Source organism: Zosterops lateralis (genome assembly GCF_965231275.1).
Source record: "Zosterops lateralis genome assembly, chromosome: 1".
Lineage (NCBI taxonomy): Eukaryota > Metazoa > Chordata > Aves > Passeriformes > Zosteropidae > Zosterops > Zosterops lateralis.
This window is the reverse complement of record NC_139762.1, coordinates 70,689,820-70,703,168: the sequence shown is the minus strand read 5'-3', so window position 1 is coordinate 70,703,168 and position 13,349 is coordinate 70,689,820. Positions and strand designations below refer to the sequence as shown.

Genomic DNA, 13,349 nt, shown 5'->3' with positions numbered 1-13,349 from the left:
AGTAAAACACAGCCAAACTTGAATTCAAAGGGATTTTGGTGGGTTATTTAATTCAGATCTTCATCTGATTTCATGGGCCATTATCACATTTTTGGTGACACTTAAAATATTTCCAAGTGCCCCTTCACACTGCTGTACTACCTTTACTTAAAATCCCAATTTAACAAACCCTTCATAAATTAAGTTTCTCTGGGTAAAGCTATGCTACAGCAGCTCTCTTATTAGAGGGTAAAAATGAGCCAAGAAACAGACTTCTTGTTAAACGCAACATAATAAGGGTCCTGCTTTATTCCTCTTCATGGCTTAGTCATCTTAACTCCAACTAGTCACTGACTCTGATTGCAGCAAATTCCTGCTGTGGGTTTCCGTTGCAGCCTCTGACTGCTGGTTCTTTTCTGCTAAACTATGACTGCAGGTATTGGTTTGCAGACTCTGACTGCAGACTTTTACCTGGCTAGACTGTGACTGCAGGTTCCAACAACAGGCTCTGACTGCAGACCCAACTGACCTCAAAGCAGTGATTCTCTCCTTCATGCTCTTCAAGGTTCCTCCTCCATGATACTCCTCCCCTTACCAGCTCACTCCCTCTTTTATCACACTCACCCTCATTGGCTACAGCTGTTAATCATCAGGGGCGAGGCTGTACTGAGTAATGAACACAGCTGGTACAGGGGGGAGGTCACTTGTATTCCCCTCTCCTACAAAGCTGCATCTGACTGTAAGACACAAGTAACCATTAACTACTGATACAGGCTGTTCTCATTAAAAAACATTCCCTTGAAACTGGAATGGACAGATACAATTTCAGAGACATGGCAGAGGTCTTTAAGCACAAGCTACCAACATTATGAGTCTCAACATTTGCATTATTTGGCTCCTGCAAAATATCAAAATATTTTAGAGCTTAGAGTTAACAAAGCATTAAAATTCATTTTTAAGGTCTAAAAGCAAACAAAAATCATAATTCCCTTCAAGTTTATTTTTAAAGGAGGCAAAAGTTGCCTTCAACAAACATACATAGACAAAGATTCTTTCAGGCAGCTTGGTTTTAGAAGAAAACTTTTAATTAAGTTAGTAGAACTCACAGATCAGCATTATTTTAAGGCAGAAACCAGATTTGCTTCAGATAGTTCTCTATTATTTTGTTTCCAGTGCCTTAATTGGGATCCCAATCAGATGAAAAAAAAACTACCCTACTTCCTTGTAGGACCCACTAGAACACATTAATTCATATACTTCCAAGTATTCAGCACAGAATAAAACCCCAGTATGTATCTAATAGAATTAACTTCTTTGAATGAAATTAACCTTGTCTATTGAAGCTGAAACAGAAACCCCCTTAAAGCCTGTGTGTTCCCTGGCTGTGAGAAGGGCTGGTGGTGGACTAGAGTAGTGCAGAAAAAATGAACTTTACACACCCATGACCCCACCAAACAACAGAGGGAACCTGAAACTGCTCATATGTTTTAGTTCATTAAATTCTCAGGCATTAGCTTAAGATTTAACACTCCTACCTAAATCAACACAGTAAAGGCAAAGTCTGGGGTTTTTCTCTACTCATTTTTCATCTCAAGGACCATAAATTTAAAAGTTTGTGAAACAAAACACGCATAGACTGAATAAAACACCTCTTCCAAAAAAAACTCTTCTGATTTTTTTTTTTGTACAAGCCCATGTATTTTGGACTCTTAGCTTCTAGAGATGTATTTAGATATGCTGTTCTTCAGACACACAACTCAAATCCTTTTAAAGTTAGAAGGAGACAGCAACTCCAGTAAGAGACAAAGCAGCTTGATGAACAATCTGCCTCTCTCAGAATGACTACTGAATAATTAACTTGCAGCTGTCTGCCTCAAGTAGACTATATAATGCTCCATTTCCAGAACTCATGCAGCTTTTTCTGCCTTACACATCCTCTGAGGCACTACACTATCAGGTTTTCTTCTCTGGTTTCTCAAAACAATACCTCTTTGGCACATAAGAAACTGTTTTAAGCGTATTGTCACAAGCACATTCTTCTACCTACGCTCTTCAATCCTGGAACACACATTTCAGCAAAGTTAGCTTTTTCCCAGCCATCCATAAATTATTTTGGAGCAACTGAGTGACATCTGTAAATATTTAGTTTCACAAACCCAAACAAACCTCCTCCAAAGCACTGAAGCAGCGGAACACTTTTACACTGATTTTCGACGCAGCAGAGTGAACCAAGTCAGGGAAGCGGCAGGAATGAGTTTCTGGAGGGAGAAGCGGACGGGAGTGCCGGATCCCGCCAGGGGCGCTGCAACCCCGCGCGCCGCCACCAGGGGCCGCTGCAGGACCCGGCAGCGCCTCCCTCCTCCCCTCCCCAGGGGCGGCAAAGCCCCAGAGCCGGCCCTCGACAAACACACCCCGAACACGCTCTGACGCTACAGAAAGGACAGGAAAAAGCACAAGGTTTCTTTAAAGGTTCTCAATTCCACCGCAGCACCCATTCCACCCTATTTTCATTGTGGCCCCAATGGAATTGTTAATAATTTTTAGCACGCTGCTGTTTTACTTTATGCGACAACCAGTTCACGCTCTGCCACTGAGGCTCTTCTTTGTGTACCGACAACGCAAAACAATACAGCAGTAATAGAATCCAAAGTTTATTATAGGACAGGAGGCTAAATTGAGTATAAAATTTACTGAAAAGTTATGCGAATTCCAAACCGGAAAGCAGAGTCTTTTACAGCACAGCACCATGTGAATAGAAGAGTTTGGAGTGAGTACTCGAGTGGTTTTAGATTTCCATGTCACTGCTAAACATTCACATTATTCTGTTTCCAAGAGCTCAGCCCCAATACACAGATCCTAGTGGATCAGCTTTACACAGAGCTTCCATTGGTGGGAACACAAGAACATTTTCAAAGAAATGAAACAGAAACCAGTGCTGGCCCTGTTTTGCACAGTTTCCAGTGAGCTGAACTCCCTTCAGCAGCACACACCGCCTGCTGCTCTACTCCAGCTTCAAGTTTTTTGCCGGGTAACATACAAAGTAACCACTTTGCATCATCTTTTAAAAAGTGGTAACTTCACACTTCCAGACGCACAACTTCATGGACTCACAGAGTTGTTAAGGTTGGAAAGGACCTCAAAGGTCATTGACTCCAGCTGTTAACCCAGCACTGCCAAGCCCACTGCTAAAACACATCCTCAAGTGGCACATTCACATGTCTTTTGAATATTTCTAGGGATGGTGATCCCACCACTTCCCTGAGTAGCCTGTTTCAATGCCTAACTACCTGCAGTGAATAAATTTTTACGAATATCCAATCTTACGTATCTTAGGAAAAAATTTAATAGCACAAAGTCATTTCTTTTCCTCTTATAACTTGTCACCTGGGAGAAGAAGCCAACCTTCACCTCAATACAGCCTCCTTTCAGGTGGTTGTAGAGAACAAAAAGGTCTCCCCTAAACTTCCTTTTCTCCAGGCTAAGCAACTCAGCTCCCTCAGCCATTCCTCACTGAACTTGTGCTCCAGACCCCTCACCAGCTCTGTTGCCCTTCTCTGGACACACTCCAGCCCCTCAATGTCCTTCTTGCTGTGAGGGTCCCAGAACTGGAACACAGGATTCGAGGTGCAGCCTCACCAGTGCCAAGTACAGGGGGACAATCCCTGCCCTGCTCCTGCTGGCCACACTGCTGCTGATACAGGTCACAGTGCCTTCGGCCTTCTTGGCCACCTGAGCACACTGCTTGCTCATTTTCAGGCAACTGGCAACCAGCACTCCCAGCTCCTTTCCTGCTGAGCCAGCTTCCAGACACTTTTCCTGCAGCCTGCGGCACTGCCTGATGGAACTTGTCCAGATCCCTCCATAGAGCCCTCTGACCCAAGGGGAGTATCATTCTACTCCCTGTTACCTTTATCTGGCTCAGGGGCTGTACATCATCAGGGTAACTGACTTTGTTATTCAAGTTTGAGAGAAATAAGACATTTTGTACCACAGCTTTTTCCTCATCCTTTACCACTGTTTCCCCATGCATCCCATAAAGGATAAACACTCTCCATAGCTCTCCTTTTGCTGCTGATGTACCTGGAAATAGATTTTGCTGTCTTTTACAGCAGTGGTCAGATTGAGTTCTAGATGGGTTTTGGCCGGTCTAATTTTCTCTCAGCATAACCTGACAAGATCCCTGTAGTCCTCCTGAGTTGCCTGACCCTTGTTCCAGAGGCCACCTACTTACAATCCACCTGTGCCTGTGCCCTCCCTAATTGCCGCAATTTCTGATGCCGGGAAATGGCTCATACGCCCACTGGGAGAGTTCCAGAACCACCTTGGTTGGAAAACGCCTCTGAGATGATGACATCGAGTCCAACCCATGACCGAACACCCCCATGTCACCCAGACCGCGGCACCGAGTGTCCCGTCTTTCCTTAAACACCTCCAGGGACAGTGACTCCACCACGTCCTTTGGCAGTCCAATGTCCCTGTGCCCGGGGGCGCTCCTAGGGCACTGCTTTCTCCGGGAAGCCCTCCCCTGGCCCAGTCACGGCAACCCGGCCCGGGCTCTGAGGCCAAGCCGAGCCCCGCGTCCCTCCCGTCCCAGCAGCGCCGTGAGGCTACAGGGGCTGGGTGGCCGCCGTGGAGGTTGCGGAGCGGACCAAGCTTTGCGGAAGCAGGGAGGCGCGGCCCGTGCCCACCCCCCTTCCCGGGGCCGCAGCCTCGGGATCCGCCGCCCCCTCCCCCGGGAAGCGCTGGGTGCCCACGCGCCGGGACTCACTCCTCTTCCCCGCCGCCACCCACGGCCACTTCCGCTTCCGCCCGCCCCAGCCCCGCCCCACGCGGGGGCGTCAGGAAGCCCCGCCCCTTTTCCACGCCCTCTGCCAGTGGCGGGCGCGCCCCGAAGCCCCGCCCCTTAGCGCGGCCACGCCCATCCGCACTTCCCCCCACCCCCGGGCCCCGCCCTGCGCGGGGGGGCGGGCACGAGGCCCGGAGGGGGCGGGGCCGCGGGCCGGGGCGCCGCTGGCGGTTGGCCGCGGGAACTCTCGCGAGAGCGGGGATCCGGAAGCGGCACAGGGCGGGTGGGAGGCCGCCGAGGAGGCGGCGGCCGGGAGTCGCTGTGGCCGCAGGTGGCGGCAGCGCCCGCAGCGACAGCAGCATCGTCAACATCATCATCACCAGCGCAGGGGCCCGGCAGCGGCTCGGGCCCCGGCCCCGCCAGGAGGGCTGTCTGCGGCGGCGTCTCGGCGCAGGTTTTGCGGCGGCATCGCCCCGGCAGCGGTCGCGCCGCGGCGGGCTGTAAGATGGCGGCGGCGGCGGCGGCGGGCGGGGGCGGCAGCGTGAACCCCTTCCTCAGCGACTCGGAGGAGGACGAGCCCGAGGAGCCTCGGCCCGGCGGCGGCAGCAGCAGCAGCACCGAGCCGGGCGGGCCGGCGTACCCGCGGCAGCAGCCGGAGCCGGCGGCCGGGAGCCCCGAGGAGCTGCCGGGGCTGCGGGCGGCGGGGCCCGGCGATGCCGCCGCGGAGCCGCCGCGGGTGCCGATGGACGCGATCGCGGCGCAGCTGCTGCGGGACCAGTTCCTGCTGACGGCGCTGGAGCTGCACACGGAGCTGCTGGAGAGCGGCCGGGAGCTGCCCCGGCTCCGCGATTTCTTCTCCAACCCGGGCAACTTCGAGCGGCAGAGCGGCACGCCGCCCGCCGGCGGGGCCCTGGGCAGCCTGGGCAGCGGCAGTGGGCTCGGAGGGGCCGGCGGCAGGGAGCCCGGGCCCGGGCAGCTCAGTAAGTGACCCCGCCTCGGGGCTGGGGGGCTCCGGGGGGCGGAGGCGGCCCCGGTGGGAGCGCGGAGCTGGGCGGGGATGGGTCGCAGTATTCTCTGGGCGGCCGGGAAAGGCCTTTGGCATCGCTCCTTGTTCCAGTCGTTCCTTGCTGTCTCTAACCTGAGCGGGACTGAGGGGGGTGTAGGAGCGGGGCAGCCGGGGCTGAGGAGTTGGGCTGCCAGAACCGGTGTGATCCCGGTCCCACAGGCGTCTTTTGATCGAGCTTCGGTATTCCTGTGAACGTCACGGGTGTTTGCCAAATGTGGAAGAAGTCATTTTCAGCATTGTCTTTAATGCTCATTGTCTTTAATGCTCATTGCCAAGAGATCAGTCGTACAGTGCTAGGAGAAGGAGTGGGGTGTTGAGCCGTGAGTGCCACATTTAGAGTCTAAAAACTGTCAGGAATGGGCTATGAGGAGCCAGGGTGTTATTTCTGCTGGTACATCTAAAGATAGGTCTGAGTTTCACAGGTCTTGCACAACTAATACAATGCTTCCTATAATTAACGCTACCGTGTTTACCAAGTGTCTGTAATCTTTGGCTGGCCAAGGAGATGGGGAAGGGTAAATATACTGAGCTGGTATAAGTTCAGGGAGCAAGAAGAGTGCAGATGTTGGGACAGTTGTCACATACCTGGCCTGAAAAGCTTTTGAGTTTTAAAAGTAGCACACATGGCTTAGAATAAAATTCGTTGTGTGTTGTGTCAGTGTTGCCGTCAAGACAGGTAGGGTTCTACAAAGGAGACGGCCTGTGGAAGGGGCTTGGGAAAGAGAAGCTGACCAGCCTGACTTTTGAGGACTTAATGAACTCGTGGGAAGGTATTGAAGGGAATTGTGGGTAGCAGACAAGTGAAAGACTTAATTATGTGTTTACTAAGATACCTAAAGGCATTTTGTGAATAGTCCTATATTTTCGTTTCTTTTAAGAGTTTCTAATATTGCAAAGACACAAAGTTGCACATTAAGTTTGGAAATAACTGGTAGCATCTGGATGGCTGGGATAGTAGAGACATCTAAACTCCAATTTGTTAGTGCATTTCGAGAGCTTTTAAAAAATGTATGGCTTTTTAAGAAATTCCTGCTGTGTTGTTTATGTTCTGCTCGTCTTGTTTATGGATAATTAGAATTTCATACTTCTCTTTGTCTAAGAGAGCTTCAGTGTGGTCTTCTTCATAATACGATTAATGTATGTTGGAAAAACTTGTGCTTCAGGGCTTTGAACTGATATAAATTTCTGTTTCATCCCCAAGCTGCTTCCTTGGGGATTCCAGTCAATCTGTTTGATTAAATATTCTCTTTTCTTTGTTAACATAATATGTTGTTTCCAGTTACTGATACTGCGCATACTCCAGAATTGGAAAAGCAGCAGCCTGTGTAGCATGTAAAAAAACCAAGACCTCTTGCAGTCTTAGACCAATGTACACTTATGTGATAATTATTCATAATTATTTTGCTGACCTGGTAATTGATAGGTGTGTGTGGGCTGTCCCTATTAAAAAGGAGGGAGGGGAGAGAGAAGGGGGGACTAACACTTAGTTTGGACAAGTTTGATAATACTGAAGCACTAAAATTAAATATCATGGTAGAACTTATGCTAAAGGTGTGTCTTGAACTCTGATATCTACAATAGGTTAGGGAGTGTATTTCAAAGGGTTTTTTTGTCTCAACAGTAATTCAAAAGGCACTTCACGTTAAGTGACATTGAAGGGTGACAGATGCAGAACAATGAAAAAATATTTTTATGTAGCTCAAGTAGCTTTTTTAACTTCGTGGCATCAGACTTCCTTGCAGTCGAGTCTAGCATTGAGTTAGCAATTGTGACAGTGCTGTTCAGACTGATTCTGGTTGAACAAGGTCTGATAGTCTCATGCCTCCGTAGTTGTGTCATTTTCCAAATACCAAAGAGTAGATTGCAGAAGACTCTGATGGGCTGAAAATCATGGTCTTTGGAAGAGTTCCCTCACTTTTTTCCTAAGCATCTGCTATTACTTCATTTAGGTGGGTGATTGAGGTATAGTTTAGATCCAAGAATTAAGTCTCAACAGTTTCCCAAGTTAGTCAAAATGTCCAGTTCCATTGACAGATCCAGTTTGTTGTAATTGCCTTTGTAAGAGAGTTGTGCATGTACCTTCTCTTGCTTTAATGTGCCCAAAGGTATTTGAGGATAAACTAATAGTTTTCTTAATAGAAACTATTGATGTAGAAAGTAGTGCAGATTGGCATGATTGCCATTTCAAGGTCATGTGAATTTTATGCTTCAGTGAAAAAACATTTCATAACATCATTAAAAAAATATTTCTCTTGATTTCTGAAGTCCAAATTTATTCTCAGTGCAACTAGCTTTGTACCTGCTCCTCCCAGTCCCCAAGTTAGATTGATTTCTCTGGCTCTATTCTGAGATTTTTCATAATTGGAGTGGATGCAGAAGTAGTATGACTGGCAATTCTTATTGAATGTGAAGTATGTTTGGAATGCTGCCTGAGGATTTCCACTGAGCAATAGAAAGCATTCGTACTTTACGTGCTGTACAGAATGGGAGAGTTTCAGTACAAGTGTTCATTGCCTAAAAGGACTCTCAGAAGTGCCAGTCTAAACTCTTGAGTGCGTGCTGGAATTTATTTTGGTGTGGTTCTATTTCTCCTCTTTGTCTTCAAGGATTGTTACTAAAAGATTTTGCTGAAGTGTCTTTGGATTTAAACAACCAGTATCATGTGGTCAGTGAGTGACTTAGAAGCTGTTTTGTCTTTGAACATGCTTCAGAGAGCTTGGTTGCAACAGCAAATGACAGTCAGATGACTGGGATTTCTTACTTCTTCGCAGAAACACCCTTCCTTTTTCCAGCAGCAACAACACCACATCTGCAAACTGAGATTAAGATATATCGTAATGAAAAATGTGGAAATATATCTTGTCTAGCAACTTTGCTTTTCTAGTTTGAAGTAAATTTGTGCTGTGGAGGTGGTAACACTATTCCTTTAGGTGCCCAGCACCTGTGTGCAGTCATCCTTCATGTCCTGTGTCTCAGCTAAATGTTCCCAAATTTCAGAGAGCTTCTTCCATTGGTTTTAGTAGTAGTAACTTCTATGTCTGCTAAAGCATTTTGGTGCCACTTTTCTAATGCTACTGATGTGAGCAGTATGGTTTGGAAGCCCCTCCTTCTTACTGTATTCCAGGTCTTTTGCAAGGCTTTAGTCAGGACCTACACATTAAATACAAATTTTTTTCCCTATCGTTTTTGCATAAGAAGGTACAGTCCAAGTTGAGACATTCAAAATTTAGAAATAAAACTGTGGCTCAAATGTCTCATCTGTGTTCCTGGACCACAAATGTGTTTGTTATATACATGACCAGAATTCAAGCTTGTGCATAGTGGGTCTTTTTAATGTGATTGATATGATGCACTTTGGTGGCTGTATTTGATGAATACCCTTTCCTGAAGGAATGAAGCTTATACTGGTAGGACTAGTGTTAGTCTTAAAATTTGCCATTTGTTTTTTTCTTTATTGCTACTAAAGCACAACATTCCCCAAATTTGAAATAGCTTTAATGGAAGTCATAAGGGGTTTGAGCACTTAGGTTACATTTGTGGTTTTCAGGAGTTAATTTTTTTCTAGTTATTGCCATAATAACATTGTTTATAACTTTCTGGGGATTTGATTCCAGTTATATTAAACTAATCCATGAGCACAAAGATAGAAAGTATTGCTGTTTCTTTATGGTAAGCTCCTGGCTTTGTTTGTGGTTTGGGTGTTTGATTTTCCTTTGGGGCTTTTTTGAGGGGGCTGGTGTGGAGTATTGTAATGCATTGCCCCTTTTGTTTGTAGCTTTTGAAATTCAGATGGATCCTACTGGAAAAAGTCAAGTGGAAAGAGTATACACATTCTACCTTTGTGAGAGGGGGGTGTCTTGGTAACAGCTCTTCTCAATCCTGAATCACAAATATTGTAATTTTGTGTGGGGCTTTGCCATGACTGGTGTTTCAAAAGATTTTTGTTCTGAGTGTAAGTATAGCAAAACAGGGGCTACTTTCAGACAGTTCATACCTCAGCTTAAATAGCAGTCTAAATAAGACAGGAAATTGAGAAGGTGTCAAATAACTTATTCTAATGACTACTTGCTAGGTGTTTTGGTGTTGTCAGCTCAAGTCTTTGGCTTGTTACTTTATGAAAGCAAGCAAAAATACCTAGTCCTGTTGGCTGTATCTGCAGATAACGGGAACTGCAGGTTGGCAACTTGTGAGTGAGAGTGGTTTTACTACCTGATTTGGAATATGTGCTCCCCTGAGAAAGGATGGGATGGAAAGGTGCAGATAATTAGGTAATAAAAGCTGCTGGTAATCAACAGATGGGAAAGGCTGATTGTTGTCACTTTAAATGAAATACAGAAAACATTTGGAAGAGTTGAGGTTTGTATGTAATGCTGAAAGCAAAGGAGGCAGAGTTTGCTTCAAACTTACCAGAAAAGAGTGATGCCTGGAGGAGACCTGAGAGGCTTGGTAGTGCTCTGATGTTGGCCTTACTGATAGAGAACCCAGGTGAACTTTTGCTGTTGTGACTGCTTTAAATGCACTCCATTTTACTGACACTGCTGTTTCTGACAGGTTTTCAGTAACATGCACTTCGTAGCTTACAAGCTGCTTATGTTAAGGCTTTTGCAACTGTTGGACTTGTCAAATGACTAAAACCGGGTCTGCTGGAAGCTGTTCCTGATGGATGAGTCTAAGCTTTGGCTGATGTCTGTGTTGGGCTGATTTGGGATGTAATGGTGGATTGTTCAGGAAACAGGTTAGTCCCCATAAGTCTCTACACAAAGTAACAAGATAAGAAGTAGCATGATAAGCATGACAGTTATGGACACAGGAGGAGTAGAAGCCTCTATTACCAGGCAGGTGGATATCAAGTTATCCACTGAGTAGTGACTGACTGTGATAACTACTTGCATTTTCCCCTGTTGTAACTTAGTGCATGTTGTGGTTCTTTTAGGATCCTCAGAGCTAAGATGAGATGGGGAATTTAATTGCATTTGTCCTGACTTTTCCTCTGTTCCTGTGCCAGAGTTCCTGTTACTTTTTGATGTTGGGGAAAGCATAAATGAACCTCTCTATACAGGCACTGTAGCTAGTTCAGTTATGTGCGATTTTAACCATCCTGTGGCTGAAAGCTTTGGCAAAACAAGCTGGATTTGTGCTGAAGCGGCACACCATCCTTATCATGGTTTTGCTGTTAGGGAAAGAAGAGATTGCTTTTTCGGTTTTGGGTAGGTGGAAAGAAGAAAATTAGAATATTGAGCTAGAGCTTTGCATTTCAGAACCAACCACTGGCAACTTTTCTAAGTTCTCCCATATGTAATTTCAATTCTGTGTAAGTTATATCAAATTTCCTGTAGCTTTTCTTCCCTCTGAGAATTACCTTTTTTTAAACTGAAGATGTGACTCATAAACACTGTCCAGCTGAGAGAATGCTTGCTGAAAATTTTACACTAGTTTCACTACCTGATAAAAAAGGTTTGTCTAGTATTTGTGAGCAAGTTACTATCAAGTAGATATTGATATCAGCCATGTTGAAAGCTGATCTGTGTCAGTCCATCTCTGCCAACTGAAAATTTGTAAATACTGGACTTCTATGTTCTGTAAACACAGGATTAATGAAAATATGGGAAAAAAATCTTTTTCAGGGTGTTCTTACACTTCCTAACTAAGCTAAGATTTCTTACAAAATCTGTGTTAGGTGACTTATATCTATGGAGCTTTCTAAAATACAGCATGAGAAGTCTTTTTTTTAATGAAAAGGTATGTCCTGAAACCTTATACTGCTGCCTTCAAACTGACAACTTCTGTCTTCAAAGCATTACTTCTATTTGGTTTTCTAGAGTGTTGTAAAGTTGCAGGTTTGAGGAACTGAGTTGAAATCTCCTCTAGCACAGGCTAAAACATTGAGTAATTCAGTAAAGGTTGTAGGCCTTATTTATTTATTATATGAATGCCTGAGACATGCCACAAAATATATTGAGTGTGTTGGACAAATAGTTAAAAAACTGTAACTTTTTTTTTTTTTTTTTTTTTTTTTTTTTTTTTAAGACAGACCAAGTTGAAAAAGCTTTTGGGAAATAGTCAACTCTTTCTTTCAGTGCACTGTAGGGTAGAGGCAATTTTCTTCCTCCCTTCCTGCAATATAACTCTGCATGGTAGTGATGCAGCTGGTTACTTTGTTGTTGAATTGAAGGAAATACTGTTACGTAAAAAGTCACAGAATAAGAATTTCGTATTTATATAACAAGTACTTTTTCATCTTTGATGTTAGAGGAGAGAGAAAGGTATGAGCTGTTTTGTCATGTGAAAAAACTTTTGGAGTAAGAGGAACCATGGCAAAAATAATCACAGCATGGCCGAGGTGGTAAAGGACCTCTGGTGATCATCTGGTCTCACCTCCTGCTCAAGCAGAACTATTGTGGCCTACAGCTGGTTTCCCAGGATCATGACCAGGTGGCCTTTTAAGTATCTCCAGGGATAGAGACTCCATCACCCCTCTGGGTAATCTGTGCCAGTGCTTGGTCACCCTTACAGCAGGAGTGTTTCCTGAAGTTCCTCCAAAGGAGCCTCCTGTGTTTCAGTTTGCACCCACTGTCCGTGGTCTGTCACAGGTCAGCACTGAGAAGAGCCCAGCTCTGTCCCCTTGGCGCCCTCCCTTCAGTTATTTATAAACATCGTGAGACTCCCCCTGAGCCTTCTCTCTCCAGGTGGAACAGCTTCATCTCTCTCAGCCTTTTCTTATAGGAGAAATGCTTTGGTCTCCATTTGCTAGTTATTTTTTGTTAATTCTCTAGAAAACCACATGGACATTAGTTAAGTTTTAACTGGAAAGTTTACTATTATTGTAAGATAAATGTGGAAAGTGGGCAAATGAGAACTTAATGAAATTTAAATACGAAAAACCTGAGGCAATACAGTGCTTGAGAATAAAGATAGATACTATCCATACACTTTAAGTAGTCCTTCAGCAAGGGCAACCATTTAAGGACTAAATTGATACAATTTTGCCTGATGTTAGTGTTTAACAGAAAGCTGGTTTACTGCGACAAATGGAAAAATCCTTGTGGTGCAAGTTGATTTTGGACAATGCAGTCCTGCAGCATCAAGCATATGGAGTTAATTTGATGCTGGTGATGCTTTCTGATTTCTGCTAAAGCCAGCTGGGGTCATGAGCTGGAAGAAGTACCTCTGTGCCATGCTTTGCCCTTAGCTGTTCTGTTTTGGGAAGGTCTGCTCGTTCAAGAGCTGCAGCTTGAGCTACTCCTTGCACGTCTGTAGGGGCTCAGGCTGGGTTTGATGCTTTTCCTGAGGTCACACCCCTTTGGACCTCAGTGTTCACTGCAGCAGCATCCAAATGGCTTCGTGCAAGGCTGGCTTAATTCTTTCAAACTCAACTAATTTGGATGCTGCCTGAGAGTGTCTGTGCAGTGAGCCTCTCTCCAGAAGCAGCCTGGTTTTGGTGTATCTGTCTCTCCAGGAGATCAGCCCAGGTGCATCTCTATCATAACCCAGTTCTGTGAGAGTGCTATTTCTGTGCTA

At 45.4% G+C, this 13,349-nt stretch overlaps 2 protein-coding genes across 3 annotated transcripts in view; one reads left to right on the top strand and one right to left on the bottom strand.

Moving 5' to 3' along the window:
* PIGN (phosphatidylinositol glycan anchor biosynthesis class N) overlaps window positions 1-4,784 on the bottom strand; it is a 98,804-nt gene extending 94,020 nt beyond the window's left edge. Inside the window, exon 1 of the mRNA XM_083859599.1 lies at window positions 4,748-4,784. The gene's annotated coding sequence lies outside the window, so the exon portion shown is untranslated. The remainder of the gene's footprint in view (window positions 1-4,747) is intronic.
* A 312-nt stretch (window positions 4,785-5,096) lies between these two features.
* The window catches only part of RELCH (RAB11 binding and LisH domain, coiled-coil and HEAT repeat containing), a 75,453-nt gene continuing 67,200 nt past the window's right edge, over window positions 5,097-13,349 (top strand). For both annotated transcript variants that reach the window (XM_083866800.1, XM_083866797.1), the window contains exon 1: window positions 5,097-5,745. In XM_083866800.1, the coding sequence (XP_083722926.1) occupies window positions 5,271-5,745 (475 nt within the window). In that variant the 5' untranslated portion in view covers window positions 5,097-5,270. The remainder of the gene's footprint in view (window positions 5,746-13,349) is intronic.